Source organism: Pavona decussata, unplaced genomic scaffold, assembly GCF_977016875.1.
Source record: "Pavona decussata unplaced genomic scaffold, jaPavDecu1.1 SCAFFOLD_198, whole genome shotgun sequence".
Lineage (NCBI taxonomy): Eukaryota > Metazoa > Cnidaria > Anthozoa > Scleractinia > Agariciidae > Pavona > Pavona decussata.
Window position 1 is genome coordinate 480,189 of NW_028145606.1, and position 18,425 is coordinate 498,613.

The following is an 18,425-nucleotide window of genomic DNA, read 5'->3' on the forward strand; positions in this document are numbered from 1 at the left end:
TTACTGTCAGAACAACAAATGAACTAATTTTCTTTTATGCTGAACTTGTAACATACGTTAACTTTTTACAATAATTATTAATAAGTTCTTCCTTCCTTTTGCTTTTTCATTTTTTTTTCTTTCTTTTTTGCCTGCTATCTAGAACCTAAATTAGCCAGGGAGCTAACAAGACAACCAAATGGTTTATTTAGCTTCCTTGCTTTGCACATTAATTTAACTAATAATTAATTTAATTTATATAACACCACTAAAAGATTGTAAGAATCAACACGTAAATTGAAAAAAACAGCACAAATAAAGATTATTATTATCATTATTATTATTATTATTATTATTATTATTATTATTATTATTATTATTATTATTATTATTATTATTATTATTATTATTATTACCATACAATCTCGACTCCAATTTGTGTGTGTTCTTTCCACGTCGAATGCAATAACTGATACGGTGCCACCATCTCAGTTATTCTATGTTATAATACAGGACCACGTACAAGTAATCTCTGCGGGAAAACTAGTTTTACACAAAGTTTATGCTCTCATATGTACTAGTATATAAATTTAAAAAAAGTCTCACATAGCCTTGCAGAAAGCACACTTTTTCGGATATAGAGCTTCAGGAACCAAAACCATTGTTAGGGGAATGCTAGATTTACTGAGAAAATATTTCTCCTAATGAACTCGTTGACACGGAAATGTGAAAACTTGCTTCGTTCAGCCGCTATATAAAATTGTTATTGCTCAACTCTATTTAGACTGCTAAAAAGTTTATCGTTCTCTTTTTACCTTATATTCTTCTCTTTACCTCCACCCATCATCAAATCAAGGCCGATATAGGTTATAATGGTTCAACGTGGCTGACTGTATCAGTTACTTAGCAGTACGATAGAGTACGCTCTGTTATCCGATTAAATTTTACTTCGAAATGCTGCCTGTGGCGGATTCTGATTATTTAGAGGCTGTAAAAGCGGTACAAGTAAAGTAAGCAAGGCTGATACTGCGTAGAAAACTTAACACGACAGCGACAAACCGAAAGTCAAAAATGCAACCGTGAACAGCTCTTTTGAGCTGGTTGGCTCTCGTCAGCACATTTTATCAGCAATAAGTGGAATGTTTAACCAACGTGAAGTCAGTTGTCTACTATATAAAGTGCACTTGGCAAATGACTCCAATGGGCCCACCTTCAAATGTTTGCCGACGTCATAGCTCGTGACTATGAAGAATGAACACTAAAGACTTTGAAATATCAAGCCGCTGTCGCAAAAAGCAGGGTGAGGATAGACACAACTATCCTTCAGCGAATACATGGCCAAAAACATGTTAATAATATATATACAGCGTATCAGATCTGAAAAGATCTACGGTTCTAAATATACAATTGTAGAAGCGGTGACGATGGGTGTGACCTCTGAGGAGATGTAAGCAGTAATGGGAGCGGATCCGATGCTGTCTGTAGATGTAGACGCAATCAACACCGGTATGACTTCCGTTGATTTGGAAGCAGAGGTATTCAGGACTTTCGATATGATTTCGGATGATGGCGTAATCGTCATGGCATTTACGGTTGTAGAAGCTGCGATTGGTGGTGGCACGACGATTGCTTCCCCGATACACATCAGCTTGCCCAGAGTGTGATAACCATACCCTCCATGGTCCCCTGTGTCAACAAACCTCAGCCGGGTGACAGGAAGGGTGGTCTTGTCAGACAGAAAACCGCTGTCCTCAAGCAACTCTTCTCTGTTTGAATCGCAGTTACATCGAAGTCCCGGATCAACACAAGAGAGATTTTGTCCGCATGCGCATGCCTTGCTGCTGGGAACGGCACCACCCCAGTAATCCATCTTTTGTCCAGTACGTGATACCCACCAGCCCTGTCCTTTATCAAGCAGCCTTGCTTTGAAGCACTCATACTTGATAAATTGACGACATTCCACTGACACGCTTATGAGGTTGATGATTTGTTGCAAGCTTGCGCCAATGTAAGTGACGACTCTTTTATAGGAACCCGCATGAGCATATCCGTCAACCAGTGTCCTGTCTTCGCTATCATGACGTATGACTGTCACGCTATTCCGGTCATACGCGGTCATGTTACAGAATACTGCAAATGGTGATTCCCCCACACCACCACCATCAGGATCGATGAAATAATACCCACTGGTATCTTTCTTAGCGTTCCCAGACAAGTTAAGCTGTCGGCTCTTTATGTCGCGACAAGAAGGCAGAGCGTAAACGTACACTATAATAGATTCTTCTAGCGCACGGAGAGTGTTATTTGCTGTGCAGTTGTATGAGCCCGTATGCAACAGGTCAGCGGTGGCGATGAACAGAGTGTTGTTGGGGAAAATCTCAACTCCTTTGCTGTTTCGCATGCGCCATCCCAATGTAGGCTTGAGGTCACTATCAGCCGAACATGGCAAAGTCAGTGAATCTCCAGCAAAGATGTAGATTGGACCCAAGGGAAGAGGCAATGTGAACATAAGACGTAAATGCACTAATAGCTCTGCCACAGGCGATGTGACACTCCCAGCTACATTGAAAGCTGTACAGGTGAAGTTTCCAGAATCTTTTGGTGACAGGTTTAAAAGCAGGAGGTTGCCTTGACTGTCAGTACTCCAACCCATCGGCAGGCTTCCTCCGACTTTAGTCCACGTGATGACCGGCGTTGGGAGGCCATGAGCCGAGCACGTGAGATTCACGTTTTGTTGTTCCTCGACTGCAATGGACTTTGGGACTGACCGAAAAGTAGGTGGGACTGGATCTGGAAATATAATAAGTTGTTAGATTGTAAGGTATTTATTTTGCACGCTGAACAATTAGTAAACCGACAAATAATTCATACAACTGTGTGAAAAAAAAGACATAATGTATTACGACTCCCACGTCATCCCATCAGATCTTAATTACGTTTTACTACAACTTTTTAATTTTGTTTTGAGATTGAAAAAATGAAGGATTGTGGTGGTTGCAGTGAAATGATACCCTTCCTAGCAGAACTTTTCTTTCTGGCAAGTTTTTTTAGCGTGTAGGATGTTGTTTGCGGCTCTGGAATTTTGCGTAGTTGGCTTGTTAAATACAAAAGTAAAAGCTTTCGTTAGCTGGGTATAACTGAAATGACGGCGTCGAAAAGAAGACCGCTGAAACAGTCAATTCGTCGCTATTGCACTCGGGTGTTTTGCAAGCAGTCCTTTAGGAGGTTTAATTCAAGATGAGTTAAAAAGTAGTATAAACAAAGAGATACATGTCCCTTGGCGGTACTAGAACCTAGCGGTAACCCGCCTTTTGAAGCAAAAGCTGGAAAAAGTGTCTTCTCTCGCAGGCTATTCTAGAACCAAAACATTCTTAAATTTAAATTACCCCGCATTTTTAACTTTCTCATCCGGGGGTGGGGGGGGGGGGGGTGGGGATAAAACTCGCCCCTGTACGCCTTTCATAAGGTGTAGCACTTGCATACTAATGCAAAGAAAAGAGTAACTATGGGAATGACTAGTGTGATACCACTGAGGCCAACAGTGAATAATTATAGCTACGAATTACCGATAACTTAGCATACCGTGACAATGAAAGCCATTTCCATAGTAAGGCGGTTTACATGTGCAGTTATATGAATCAACTTTGTTAGTGCACATAGCATTCAAGTGACATCTGTGTTCTCCTGTTGCACATTCATCGATATCTGTAACGAGAAGAAGAAAAATCCAAGACTAGACTAGGAGCAAGCTTTCTTCTCAGCCAGGGATAGTCGTAAAAGAAGAGTACACGAGCGTGCGCGAAAAAACCCGGCCGCGTGAAAACACGACGCGCGTGGTGAATGAGAAACGTTACAGTGCGCGGGGGACAATTTTTGCGTTCGCTTATATAAGGACAAAGATGTAAAGCACACAGTCCAACATAAATCTTGTATTTGCAAGTATTCAATAGTGAGGCATGTCTTGATATTATATTCGATTTTAGTCAATTTCTTGATTGATTTATATGTTTCAGTAAGCTCAGGCAAGCATGGTTTCTATTGTTACCAGCCACTGTTGAAAAACCTTAACCTTCACTGCTCACGTAACCTAATTCCAGATATTCCTTCTTGCCTTTTTTGATTCTGGGGTGGAAAAGATGATTCCACCTACGCGCTCTCAAGCCAACCTCACTCCAGCGTCCTCTCAAGTCCTCCCTCAGTAAAGGACCCTGGAAGACCTTAGAAATGAGGTTGTTCTAGATTGGTTCTAGGACCTTAAGTACGCTTCGCGCCCGCCCACAAGAGGAACAGAACAGCTTGGCTCAACTTGTCGGAATAACTTGACTTATTCTTGGTAACTGAAGCTTTTCCTTTGTATCTTAAGGTTTTTAATCCAATTTAAAAGCCGACTTAGGGCAAACTTGAAAAGCTCTTTCGCAACCATTTTTAGGCTTTTCTAGGCCCCGGTTGTTTATACAGTAAGACCCCGTTAATACGACCACCTTGTAGTCGCAATAACGGGGTGGTCGGATTAACGAGATTGTAAACTAAGGAAATGACTGGACAGGAAGTCCTCTTGCATTACCTGGACAGCCAAAGAGCTCCACCCTCATGGATATGTGTCCTTTCCAATTTACTGGTAGGAAACGAATGTACCGTGCCCTGATTGGTGGATTTAAGTAATGATAAACAGCTGTGTTCTGGTCTGTATTTCCAGTAAATTCCTAAATTTTCAAAATAAAAAACAGTTATTACTGATTTATATTTAGAAAATTATTTGTGATTTTCTTTTAATTGTGAAAATGCTTAACAATTCAAAGCGTGAAGTAGCTCTTTTCTGGGACTCCGGACTGATAATTTCAGTCCACACACACGATAACTGGTGAAATTAATGCCGCGGAGTTACTTTCATTAAGGCATTTCAACCCCAAAACTGCTTTAAAAAAACATAAAATGACATACACCGCTTAACGAAGAACTCACTCTCCTTTTCACTACTGAACATGATATTGCCCCTGCAAAATTGTTTAGACACTTAAATTTCACCCACTCTCCCCTTACCACTATTGTATTGCCTCCCAAAATAATTCTGTTAAATCGTCAAAGCCTCAAAGCAACCAAAGCAAAACTGTGAGAGGAAATATATCAAGAAGATAAAAGTTTTGTTACGTTCCCGCCTTTTATTCCAGAGAGGCAGAAAAATATAGACAAGATTAATGTGCTTGCTCAAGCGATCGGCTTAATGTTTTGTCCATGCATGAAGGTTTGATCCTGAGATGGTCTGTGCGAGTGATCTATGTACTCATCACATCTCACCTTTCTTGCTTGTTGCCCTCCCATTTCCTCCTCATAGTTCTGTGGGTTTTGCCCTTGATCAGTGTGGTACTGTAGGCCGTATTTTGTTACCCACTGTGCATACTCGGATGAAGCTCTTCCTTGCGTTGCCACACGTGTTACAGCGTGTTCACTCCCCAGATCAATCTGAAGCCATTGGTTGCCATCATTTTGCTGAGCTGACCAGGATCCTGCATATGCTTGGGAATTGAGTCTTCCCTTGTGCGCAAGGTGATTGACATTAAAATCTGAAGAGGAACTGATTTGATCGTCAGGAATTGCACCACTTTCCATACCGAGAGCGTCGTGACAATCTGAAGTTTGAATTAAAGGAATGTTTTAATATAAGCCCCAATTTATCATATTGGAATAGCATTAAAAAGGATGAAAACAAAGGAGAAAAGACAAAGGCCATAGTAGCTGCTATTGACACTCAAATTCAAAATGGGAAACTCCAGTTACTGGACCACCTGATCCGAAATCTGGAATTTGTTAACTGCTATCCTTGACCGGCGTTATGTTGATAAATGTAGTTTAGGTAAAGTGGTTCATAAATATCGAGCTAGTGCAGTTAGTAGCCTTCGAACGCAGACGTATTTCCGCTGGCCCTTCTCTCCGACAGTTGGTCGCAGCCTATGCAGTTAGCGATCTCTCCCCTAGCGGTCATGATTTGCGAGATAGCGTAAGGTCTTGTGATTTACATTGCTTGCTTCGCATTTTGAGGGCTGATCTTTGCGGATCATTTGCTGTTAATCTCCAAAAAGCGAATCTGCGAATTCTTTCTCCCAGCGTCCCCCGCTCTTGTGGTTTGCAGCTTCATGTAAGTCGGTAAACCTCGGTGGCAATGTTTCCACATTTCCACTGATTTTACTTCAGTGTGACGGTGCCTGTTATATCTGGCCGCTCGCAGGGTTGCCAGGGATACCTCTCTGAAATGCCCGGATTTAATCATGCCTGTGATCTTTGCGGGCACCAGATCCTAAGCTCCTAAGCTAAGCTATTGGCGACTAGTTACTGAGTTAACCCTTATAATACTTGTTTGTTCTGTTTTGCTCTCTAGAATCTATGTATCCAACAAAGTCGCATCAGATTTGATGGCAATATGACAAAAATTGGATGAGGAAATTGCAGTATTTTGGAAGGCGAGACATGACTGTCATTAAATTAAAATAGGAAAATAAACGATAAATTTCATTTGAATGGTAACAAAAGAGTATCTCCTTTGTCTGCGGACTCGAAAGATTGCCCAATAAACGGTAACCGTCCCAGATATTCATTTAATGTCAATAACACGGAAAGTGCTTGCAATTGCGCATTCTACCGAACAAGAGACTCATCGAATTCTATCAAATCCTATTTTCAATCCCTAAAATGTACGCATTCTCATCAGTTCTATACGAGATTCATGGCAGCAACAAAAATGTTACGATTACCTTGACAACCGTACAGCTCCACCCTCATGACTATCCACCCATACCAAGTTTGTGGTCGAAAACGGATGTAACGTGCCCTGATTGGTGGGTTTAAATAATGGTAAACAACTGTGTTGCTGTCTTTGTTTCCAGCAAATAACTAAATGGATAGAATATAGCAAATCGTTATACAAGGACGGATGGATCACTGAAATGTTGCTTCTAAAAACGCTCCCAATCATGTCAAGGCCACTTCCCTCAAACATTTACTCTTTTCCTGCAGAATAGCTTCAAGGGAACCTCCACTCCCACAATGGATTGACGGTAAATTTTAGTGTAAAAAGTAGAAATAACATTCAAGTGTACTAAAAATTAGATACGATTATCGCCTATTTTCGCTTTTAAGGTTCCCGGGCGTCGCCATTTTGGATTTTTGTGGCGTAATACGGTTGGCGCTTTTGTCAGTAAGCAGAAGTACTTTTGTGTGAAACAATTAAGCAACCGTATTACGTCATGAAATCCAAGATGGCGGCTCCCGGGAAATTTTAAAAGAGGAAACAAGCGGTAATCAAACCTGGTTTGCCTGACACAAAACTCTTATTTCCGTGTTTTCAAAAAAAGAAATTAGATTGCATTTTCAACAACAACAACAACAATCTTTTATTAGTGCCCAGAAATTATATAGTGTTAACATAAGTGCAAGAAAGAAAAATTACTAAGGAAGAGAGCACAGCCACTTAGAAATAGCAAACTAATCGAGCTAAGTGGCTGAGCCAAGCGGAAAAATTCCGATTTGGTCAGCGGTCAGCGAACAAGATGGACGTGGTTTTTTTGACTGCCATAAAAATTCTTGAGTCTTTTGGATATTTGTACAGTGTCTTTACGTTTTTGTTGTTGTTCTTGTCTCACCATGGGTGTGCATGTTACTCGCGAAGAGCTGGAGGAGATTCTTAAGACTAAAATTGGAGCAAATTGAGAGTTTTTTTTAACTTTAAAGACGACGAGCATCGTTATTGTAAATGTTTGATTGTAAATAGCTATATGGTAAGCGAGGGTTTTTGGTTTGAATTGTATTTTTGCTTTTTAGAGGGCCACAGGTTTGTCAGTAAGTTTAGTTACTGTTAAGCCGGTTACCCTCGTAAAATATCTTATCAGTGTGATCATTATTTATTTATTTATTTATTTATTCATTTATTTATAGACGGAAAATCATCGGTACAACATAGAAACTATATATTAAAAATTATAAAGAAGAGACAGATTTGATCATAGGAAAATTGGTCTTTATTCTGGAGAATTGTGTATGACCGGTTTTTCTCCTGTAATTTATCTCATACTTTAATTGCACTTTCAGCGTTATTTTCCCATTTTTGTATCATACTTCTCCTTTTGTGTATTTGCGGTAAATTTTTGTATCCTTAAGAAATTAATCCTTAATAAAAATTAACAAAAAATAATAATAAGGCAACTTCATTTGAAAAGTTTAGTGAGGAGATCATCTCGCTAAACTAATCAAACACCTTTCCAAATTAAGTAGTGTTTTATTTTTAATTGGTTCCTTTCTTATATAAGATCGTCAAATGAGTGGAATATAAACCTAATCGAACGAGAGACTGTACAAAACAAGAGTAGGAGGAGGATCAGAGAAGAGGGAAACGCGCTTGTCCAGCGACCTAAATTTCGTGAACACTCCGTGAAAAAAATATAACCAAAAGCCGTCTTCTCACCGACCTTAATTTATTCGTAAGTGAAAGCGAAAGAGTCTTCCTAGCTCGTCTTCAAATTTCAATTCCAAGTTTTGAGTTTTTATATAGCATTTTATTATACGTAAGAAGTTAGCCTACTTTTATTGAAAATTATGAAATGTTTTGTATATTTTAGCATTTTTAGCATACACCACCAACAATGTAGGCTCGATTTCCGCTTACTTGGGTCCGGGCTTTCCTCCCTCTCGGTGAGGAAAGCCCGGGCCTGAGTGAGCGGCGGAAATCGAGCCTACCAACAACGTTGATTTTAATTAACGTGTGTATAAAGTGTGTCTGTCTGTCTGTATGTCTGTCCGTCCGTCTGCTTCCTCAAGGGTTTTATATTAGTGCGAGGAGAATGTACTGACTCTTCAGACTTTTTCGCTTTTGAAAATCGTCTGTCTTACCTTACTGCCATTCTGCCCTCTTCCCGTGTAATATTGAAATTCCATTCCATTGTTGCTGAACTGTAACCGGTACGTTTTGACCCACTGATCGTAATCTGTTCTTCCCTGTGTTGCCACACCTGTTATTCTGGTGTACTGAGTAAGCATATCTACCTGAAGCCATTGATCAACATTACGTGTACCCGATATCCAACCAACAATGGAAGACGATCCCTGGTCGTTGTGTAGTCTGCCACGGTTTCCAGCGTAAAGGGACAAACCTTTATAATTATATACCGAAGATGCGTCAATTTGTTCATCGGCGATTGTGCCGTCTTCCATACCCAAAGGTGCTCGGCATTCGTCTTAATGGAATCGATACAAATGCAATGTGAACAAAATAACAATTGACCAAACACGTTTGATCTTCTACTGGTTTGGAATCTGTGAAACTTGGGGGAACTTGGCTGATTAAATTTTCTCGGGTAAAATGCTCGCGATATTCTGTGAAACCCGTCAGTTAGGAATACAAACTGCGAGAAGCACAAAACTCTCAGTACATTAAACCCCAAACAGTTTGGACGCTTTTAATTTCGGACAAAAATTTGTTCCAAAATAAACCCGTCCGAAATTTTTTTGTCCTAAATTTTTAATGTGCGAAAATTTTACGGCGTTCAATAAAGTTAAGATATTAAAATTGCGAATTTTTTAGTCTTCATTGTGCAGTAGTTAGGCCCATTTGTGGAAGAGAACAGTGCAGTGCTTATTAGTTTCGCATTATGCTGAAACAGATACATTTCTTAAAGTCCTCTTGCCATTCATTCATTCATTCATTCATTCATTCATTCATTCATTCATTCATTCATTCATTCATTCATTCATTCATTCATTCATTCATTCATTCATTCATTCATTTATTCCTTCTTTTCTTCCTTCCTTCCTTCCTCCCTTCCTTCCTTCCTTCCTTCCTTCCTTCCTTCCTTCCTTCCTTCCTTCCTTCCTTCCTACCTTCATTCCTTCCTTCCTTCCTTCCTTCCTTCCTTCCTTCCTTCCTTCCTTCCTTCCTTCCTTCCTTCCTTCCTTCCTACCTTCATTCATTTGCACATTATTAAAAATTAATGAAAGAAGACAAAAGAACTTTTCCATCACAGCGGATTCTCCCCTAAAGAGGACGGCTGGAAGTCCTGCCTAGCACCTTATCTCCAGCTTCACAAGTTAACATAACTGATTTAGTATATTGCGGTGTTACCTTCACAAACTTGGCCATTTCCAAAAAATCCCTCGTTACACACACAATCAAATGAACCTTCTGTGTTATTACATTTAGCATTTTCGGAGCAACTGTGAGTTTGTTCTTGGCATTCGTCAACATCTGCAACAAAGCATTAAATCGACACAAATCATATCAGAGTGGTTTTCAATTGAGTGTCGAAATAGCTGTGTCGAAAGTAATTTCGCTTTTATTTGGTTTTGCTTTTTTACGCTCTGTGGTTGGTTAGAAAAATTCCAGTCACGCCACCCTTTCAGCCAATGAGTAAGCAGAACCAAAATCAATTTTGACTTGCGAAAGAAATGTAGCCTGGGTTGGAAGAGTTTCCTTGGGATTTGTGTGTTTTTCGCTATTTAAACGCGCGGAATTGGGACGAGAGCAGACAAAAAAAAAGAAAAAAAGAAAAACGGAGCCTGGTGAATAAATGATATGAATTTTCAGTCAGTGACACAGGCATACTTGGAGAAAGAAAATGTTTTTACTCTTAGCATTTTCGGTCATAATCCGAGTTTTCCCAACAGTCATACCTTATTATAGGAAATTAACGATGCACTTTATAAACGCGACTTTACAAATTCGCGTTATTTGATGCATCTTAATTAATGTCGATGTAAATTTAATGCACGCTATTTTACAACATTGTTATTTTAAAGCACCTTTATTTCATTACAAAACCTTATTAGTTCATGACTCCTCTATTGGCTCTTCAGAGTCACTATCTTTTGAATTGATAGGGTCTACTTAGACTTCAAAACCGAACTTTTGGCTTTAAAAAAGACTTAGAAACATCCGTGCACTTGGCTTGGAAGGTTTTATTGACGGAAGCCAAAACGCAGTTTGGCATTCAGAAATATAAAGTGCGAGTTTGCAGAATTATGAAAATCGCAGTAACTAAAGCAAGATGCTTATCGAAAAATTCGCGTTAATTTAATGCATGTAAACCTAACTTTTGAAAAATTCGCGTTAATTTAGTGTAAAGTAAATTTTCTTCGCGTTGTCAACGTGCATTGTTAATTTCCTATTATAAGGTAAGTGTCGACCCTTTGATCTTTCGATTACTAGTTCGGATGCTCTACTACTGAGCTACAGGAGACTCGTGGGAGCTAAGGCCATTAATCAAGGTTCATGGGACAAACATCCTGCATACTGCTAGGATTGTTTTTGCAGTACAAATGCAAAAAAACTACTTATTTAAAAACTAATCGCGAGGAAGCCCAAGGGAAGCCACCGGGCTTATAAGGATTGGAATGTCGATGGGCGGTATTTGCGAAGGAAATGGAATTAAATGGCTAAAAAGTTCATCTATCAATTGTGACTTGGTCGCAGACGTTTTCCAACGCTTGACGCAGATTACATGTATTTCCTTCTGATTCTGATTGGCTCGTTGCTCTGTTTGCGTCTTTTGTTATTGGTCAGAGTAATTATAGTATTCGTTTCCACTCCCCCAGCGACGCAGCGAGCTGATTTCCTACCAGTCGTTGCCAGTCCATCTCGAAGTCCAGCCCGGATTCACTGTCGCTTAAACTACATTTGATGCATTCCATCTCAAGTAGTTTAAAGGGGAAGTATCATGGGATTTTTAATATCTTTTGTTAAAAATAATGAAATAAGACCTTCAATCACCTGCCAAATAATTCTAGAATGACGAGAGGAACGAAATCAACTCAATTTTTGAAAGAAACAACTTGTGATCTGTTCTAGCGCATTTTGGAAACAAAAATGCGAGAACTTGAAAAACATTAGCCTAATATTTTTCAAGTTTCAATCCACTGAACCGACCTACCCTGTTTCTGACCAGAGGCACTTATCGTCAGTTTTGTTGCACTGAGGTAATAATTTTTAACAAACTTGACAATTATTTCGTTGTTTCTGCTCACAGTCAAACATTTTTGGGTTTTGAAATGACATCAAATTTTCGTGATCCTTCCCCTTTAAGGCCTGAGTAGGGGCATTAACGAGCAAAAACGGTGATTCAACAGCTGATTCAAGATAACGTTAACAAAGTGAATGACACTGAATCAAAATTTGGTAGATAGAAATGTGTTTGAGCAAGATAGTCGTCCTGTAGATTACGTGATATGTCACGTCATGCATCGTTTTTCCCAAAAAAGCGAAGTTTTTTTCTTCCTCCACAAAAACCAACATCTTCAAATTCCAATTCGACGCGGAACGCACGGACACCTCGGAAACGAGTTCGTAAAGAGCTCTTTGGTTGTTTGAAAATCTAATTCAGGTGCTTTCCGCTGAAGTAAATCTCTAGACGGGTTTAAATTAATCGATGTACATCAATTTACAATTCCCTTCCAATTAATTGGAAGCTGAATAATTTGGCTTTAAAATTTTACTTCCAGTGATGAGTTTCCCTTTTCTAAGCTTTTGTTCAATTTTGAACAGACATTGCTCTATGGTGAGCGATCTGTTCCTTGTTATACTTGCTTCTCGATCCGCTTCTATTCCCGAATCTACAAGGTTCTATGATACCTGTACAGTGAGTTACTCCGTCACCATGAAACCCAGGCTTGCACGAACAGTTAAACGAGCCCGCAGTGTTTATGCACTCCCCATTGTGCTGGAGACAATCGTGTTGGTTGGTGTTACATTCATTGACATCTACACGGAATAGGAAACAATAAGGGCAACATATGCATCAGAGGCTTAACCTGAATGCTTGTTTAATGCTTCATGTAGAATGAAATATAGTGGTTTTCAATTGAGTGTCGAAAGCAATTTCGCGTTTGCTTTGGTTTTGCATTACTACGCTCTGTAATTGGTTAACAAAACTCGCACCACTTTCTCAACCAAAAGGAATCCAAACCAAAACCAATCGTGATTTTGGCCGAACGCGTTTTTACGCGCTTGGCGCCGGTTACCTGTATTTGCTTCGAATTCTGATTGGCTCGTTGTGTTGTTTACATCTGTTGCGATTGGCCAGAGTAATTACTTTGGTTTTGGTTTTACGACACTCAATTCGGGAAACCGCTCTAATATGTCAGACTTAGCAATGAAAGCCAATCTGCGGCATAGTGTGACGAATTTTACCTGAGCAGATACGGCCGTTTCCGGCGAAACCTTTTTTGCAAAAACATTCAAAAGAACCCACTGTGTTATTGCAACGGGCATTAGAGTGGCAGTCGTCTGTTCGTCCGCATTCATCAATATCTGAAAAATAGAAGGAAAAAAACCCGTCCCTCAGGGGCACAAATGGTTTGTGGTCAGGTAGGTAGAGTAGAGAGGATAACTGAGAGGTCGGGTTTAGACTAAATCCTTTTTAATTATTATTTTCTCAAATGTTCAGTCCTTGTTTTTAAGTTTCCTATTATCCGACGGTTAGTTGGCTCACTATACTGTATAACGCTTTTCCGTACTTGGTGTAAAGGAGTTCTATCGCTGAACAGAGCTATAGAAATAAGTTCGCTACTGATATGCAAACATTTTTGTTATAATAGAAGGTTCGCACTGTAACCTATATAACGGCTGCAAAAAAAAACAAACAAAACAAAACAAAACAAAACTATAATTCATAAAAGCCTGATTAAATTTTTCTTCATACTTCTTTTATGCTCTTTTCACTTTTAGTTTAATGTCATTTCACTGATCAATACCGAGCCGTTGACAACAAACTACGACTCTGCTGAACAAATGTTACAAGATTATGAAATACGTGAAGGTTATTGCAAAGTTGCAGCAGAACGCAGATGAGGATATTAATGATATTCGTTCCTGCTCAAACCGCTGTGAATGACATACACAAACTACACACCATTAGCACAGGCTACTCACTAACACCACAGTTTACTTACCAATAGCACAATTATCCCCCGTAAAACCTGGCGGACACTCGCACTGAAAGATGTCTGATTCGAAGTTTGGAATGCATGTTGCGTTTCTTATGCAAGGTCCGCTGGAACATGAGTTCTTTGAAAGATAGAATGTAACAATGAAAGATCAGGTGACGGAAATATTTACACTCATGGGACCATATCCCTCCAAGCCTCTTGCACCTCAAACTATATAAAGCTTGAGTATGAAGTGATCATGATCTCTCGCTTTGTTTAATTCTATCTGTGATCTGGTTACTTATGAGATCTCCACCGCTTTAACTACAACAAGTTTGCTTTTCAAGCGATGTCTGTACTATAACACTAATCTTGCTTTACAAGCAAAGCTTTTCGTTACAAAAATAAACTGATGGGCCGCTCTCTCTCGATTCAGTACAAAAAGAAAAGATACAGATTTTCTAACGAGACGACATCACTTTGAAGACTGAAAAAAGTATTCATCCTCACGAGGGTGACTTCGCTTTCACAAGCACTTTTCAAAGTTCAACCTCTTTCCCAGAGTCTTTCTCCGGGAAAGAGGAGGGACCCTAGGAACGAGGTTGAGTAAAGTAAACAGTCCATATCAAGACGTGGAAAAACCCGAGAAAAGGGGTTACTGATTGGGCAACGAATCAGAAAACAAAAAAATATATAGAATTGTCAGCAGATACTGGAAACAAAATATTCTATCAGAAAGGCCTAGTTATTAAAAAAGTGTTTTAGATGCTTTTATTGGAAACTAGAATGTCAGAGAGACTGCAAGTATCGTGTTTGTTCTATTTACTGCCCACCTTTTAATAAGCGCCCACTCTGAAAGCCCAAAAGTTAATAAGCGCCCACCCTGAAAACCCAAAAGTTAATAAGTACCCACCTCGAATAAGCGCCCACCCTGAAAGCCCAAAAGTTAATAAGCGCCCACCCCCACCCCCTCTACTAGCCCAGCGTGAAGTAGGAGGAGCGTCAGTTGTCTTCCAGAGTTGCTGTTAGGGACCTTAAGCGGAGACGACGAAAACTAAACTTAAAAAATTACCCTCGCGTCTTCTGAATAAATTTTGCGATGATTTATACTCTCTAAGTTTGTGCAATGTGGCCGAACTATCGAGGAGCTAACGTCGTAGGGGCGCCTTTAAAGTTCAGAAAGAGAAAGGAAAATTAATCATCATGCGTTCACGTTCTCCATAAAACCTTAAACTGTTTGCAGAGGGCGGCAAAGAAATGTACCAAAGTGTGTAACGCACGTGCAGAGCCAGTGTTTTGCTAATTAAAACTATTGTTTTCTGACGTTCTCGTTGACGTCGTCGTCGTCGCTGCTTAAGTTCCCTATTAAGTACGGTAGTCAATGAACTTTTATATTGTTTATGTTAGACTCTACACTTTGTTTTGTCTTGCTGAAGCGAACTAAACTTGTGATCTCTTGTTTTGTAAATGTCCTCGCTGGCTGAAAATGTTAGGGAAATAATAAGCGCCCACCCTCGAATACGGCCCGCCCTCATCCTCGTACTCCCCTCATGGGCCCAAAATTAAATAAGCGCCCAGGGCGATTAATCGAATAAATACGGTATTTGCAGTATACCTCAGTTCCACGGTAGAAGTAACCTGGTCTGTCCGTCATGTTCTGTGGGTCTCTAAACTCATCGGATTTACTGATTTCACATTCCCTCACGTCATTTTCCACAACAGGCCCCAGGTTATACGATACGCAGAGCCTGTGACGAAAGCATTTCATCTGACAGTCGTCTTCTTTTTCAACCGGATATGACGCAATCAGGTGACCGTCCAATGATTTGCCATATTTCACGGCTAGAGTCTTGACGAGTGAACATCTGCCTTCTTTGTTATGAAATGAAATATTAATGTTAGTGGAGATATATAATACTAATTTAAATGACATTCAGTGAAGTAAGCCGGTTTTCGTGGATAGCAGCCCTATTACCCGGAGTCGGCTATGCATTTGTCTCACGACGTTTTCTTCCTACGAATTCAGACTCCCAGAAGGCTCTTTGCTGACAAATCATAAGCTTTGCATAATTTTCATGCGGAGCAGAACTTCGGCTTTCACGGGAAATAGCATTCTACACTAGGCGATCTCAGGTGAACGCTGTGACTTAGGCTTAATTTATGAAAGTTGGACGCTCTGAGTAATGTATTTCTGTTGTGTTTGCATTTTTCGCTTTTTAACCGCGTAAAAATGGCGCACTCTCCTCTATCATGGTCCGAGGGAAAAACACAGTATCATGGTGACGCTTGCTGTCTAAAAATCACCAATAAAATTTACAAAACACCCCAAAACCGGGATTGATTTGTGTTTTGAGTTAAGGGTTTTTGCATTGCTTGAAACGCGAACGAGATATTTCCATTAAAACGATCTTAAGCGGCGTGAAAACGTACCCCCGCCTTAACCGACAAATAGGGTTAGGGAAACCGAGACCATCGCTCACCGATTTCGGGAAGTGAATCGTAAGCTAATCGTTAGGCTGGTTGCCAAATTTCTCCGTCTCAACATTGCTTTCAAGGGTAATTTAAACTCAAAAAAGTAACTTCAATTTTCTTCTTAATTATTTAGCCTGTGTGCTTGAACCACGCCGAGGAAGGGAAAGCTATAGGCTACAAGAAAAGATAACTGAACAACAGGAAGGTGAAAATGAAAGAACGGATAGACGTCACTAAATGCCTTTTTCAATACTGAACTCCAAACTCGCCCTAGCTTACTAACGAATGTGTTTTCACGGCTGTCAATCATATTAAAGAGAGACAAGAGATTCGAGTATATTTATTCGATTTATCTCTTCCCTTGCCCCTCGTGCGAGCTGTCCTCTCGCGCGCGAGAAACGCCTACCAAACCTTCAGGCGCTACACTCGATATTTAAACTCATGTCATTTGTCATTGTAAACCAGAATCATACAAGTGTATTTTGCTGATAAACTTCAGCGACAGTCTTCTACTGTTGTGTATAATAAACCCTGGCTATACAGTGTGTTAATTGGTGTTAGAATAAAGAAATGTTCAAAACCGTTAATAAATAATGAGTCTGGAGGGTTCTGGTTTTGAATTACTTAATTTTTAACTTTTACTTCAGTGCCAAGAGCTCGTGAACGTTTAACACCGTTTAAAGTCAAGCATGACCTAACGTTTGAGTCTGAGGATGATGTTATATAGTAAAATGAAAGCTATACTGAGCAGTCCTTTTTTTTTGCCTTGCCTGTTTGTATCCTATATACGGTGGTCTCACGTTTGAATTTGAGGCCGAAAACCTAAAACTGCGACTATTCAAACTGGCCACAACTGTTGCACTACTTTCCTGTGGGTCTGTTTGTTATTGTTATTGGCCGTTTTTATACTAGAGGACGCGTTATCCGTCTGGACGAACTTGGGCAAACATTTGTTGCTCGTCTGATTAGTCGTCTCTAGTATAAAGACGGGCACAAGACGCATTATCCGTCTGGACAAACTATTTTCCGTTGTACGTCGTTCAAGACGAATAACGGAAGATAATTCGTCCAGACGGATAATGCGTCTTGTGCCCGTCTTTATACTAGAGACGAATAACCAGACGAACAACAAATGTTTGCCCAAGTTCGTCCAGACGGATAATGCGTCCTCTAGTATAAAAACGGCCATTGTTACTTTTGAGTCTGCGGATAAAATTTAAAAGTGTGGCCGAGGCTTACCCTCTACACAAGAGCTGTCGGGTTTTTTTTATGTTTTACAAAATACTTCAGATATAAAGTTAAATGATATATGCTAGTGTGCCGGATCAGGTGGGCGTTAGGAGAGGGAGTGAAAGAATTAAACACATTGCGGACCGCACACGGCGTACATGAATGAAAAGAGGTTTAAATGAAGAACTGATAAGTAAGCTGTGGCTGGAACGTGTATCTCTAAGGGAAAATGCTCCAAATGCAATTCAAAAACTAGAAAAAATCTTCCAAGAATTACCACAGGAGATATTAACTTCGCTCAACAAACCACATCAAACGTTGAATCACGTAATGTGTTCTAACTCTTCAGCCGGTGGATAGAATCCTAAAATGTGACCAATGAACGAGAACTATTGAGCTGGGCATGCCATTTAATATGGTGATGGTTACAGTTAGCTTTTTCTTTCAAAGTAATTTTGTCGGGTTTGTAATTTGAGTTGAATAAGACGCAAAAAGTTTTTTTAAAAAAAAGTTCTGAAAAACTCACCAACCAAAGCCTGTGAGCTGACTAGAACCGTGAATTGAGTTACGGTAAGTGCAATAATTTGTACAGGCAAGACTGCCATTTATGTACATACTAGATTATCACTGAGACCTCCATTATACACTGAACCTTCGAGAATTAAATAACCTAAAAGTTGTGCGAGTGTTAAAGAACGGGTCTCTTAATTACAGCTAACCAATGGCCACATTTTCGCTAAAAGAAACAATTTCCAATTTACAGGCTGAGAGGGCAGGTGCAGTTTAGTAACAAACTCTTCCATTGCTATTAATTTGAAATGAGCTTGTATTTACGTGCGACC

The 18,425-nt window shown here is 39.8% G+C and overlaps 1 protein-coding gene across 1 annotated transcript; it reads right to left on the reverse strand.

Moving 5' to 3' along the window:
• Positions 1 to 899: 899 nt before the first annotated feature.
• LOC146461430 (contactin-associated protein like 5-3-like) lies at positions 900 to 18,228 on the reverse strand. The gene is made up of 12 exons (XM_085086806.1): positions 18,110 to 18,228; positions 15,497 to 15,753; positions 13,906 to 14,020; positions 13,145 to 13,264; positions 12,587 to 12,715; positions 10,085 to 10,207; positions 8,857 to 9,200; positions 6,726 to 6,864; positions 5,275 to 5,606; positions 4,544 to 4,682; positions 3,562 to 3,684; positions 900 to 2,769 (listed from the first exon to the last, which is right to left on the reverse strand). Exons 1-12 carry the CDS (start codon positions 18,186 to 18,188, stop codon positions 1,367 to 1,369), a joined length of 3,303 nt encoding a protein of 1,100 aa, XP_084942932.1. The 5' UTR covers positions 18,189 to 18,228; the 3' UTR covers positions 900 to 1,366.
• Positions 18,229 to 18,425: the final 197 nt, after the last annotated feature.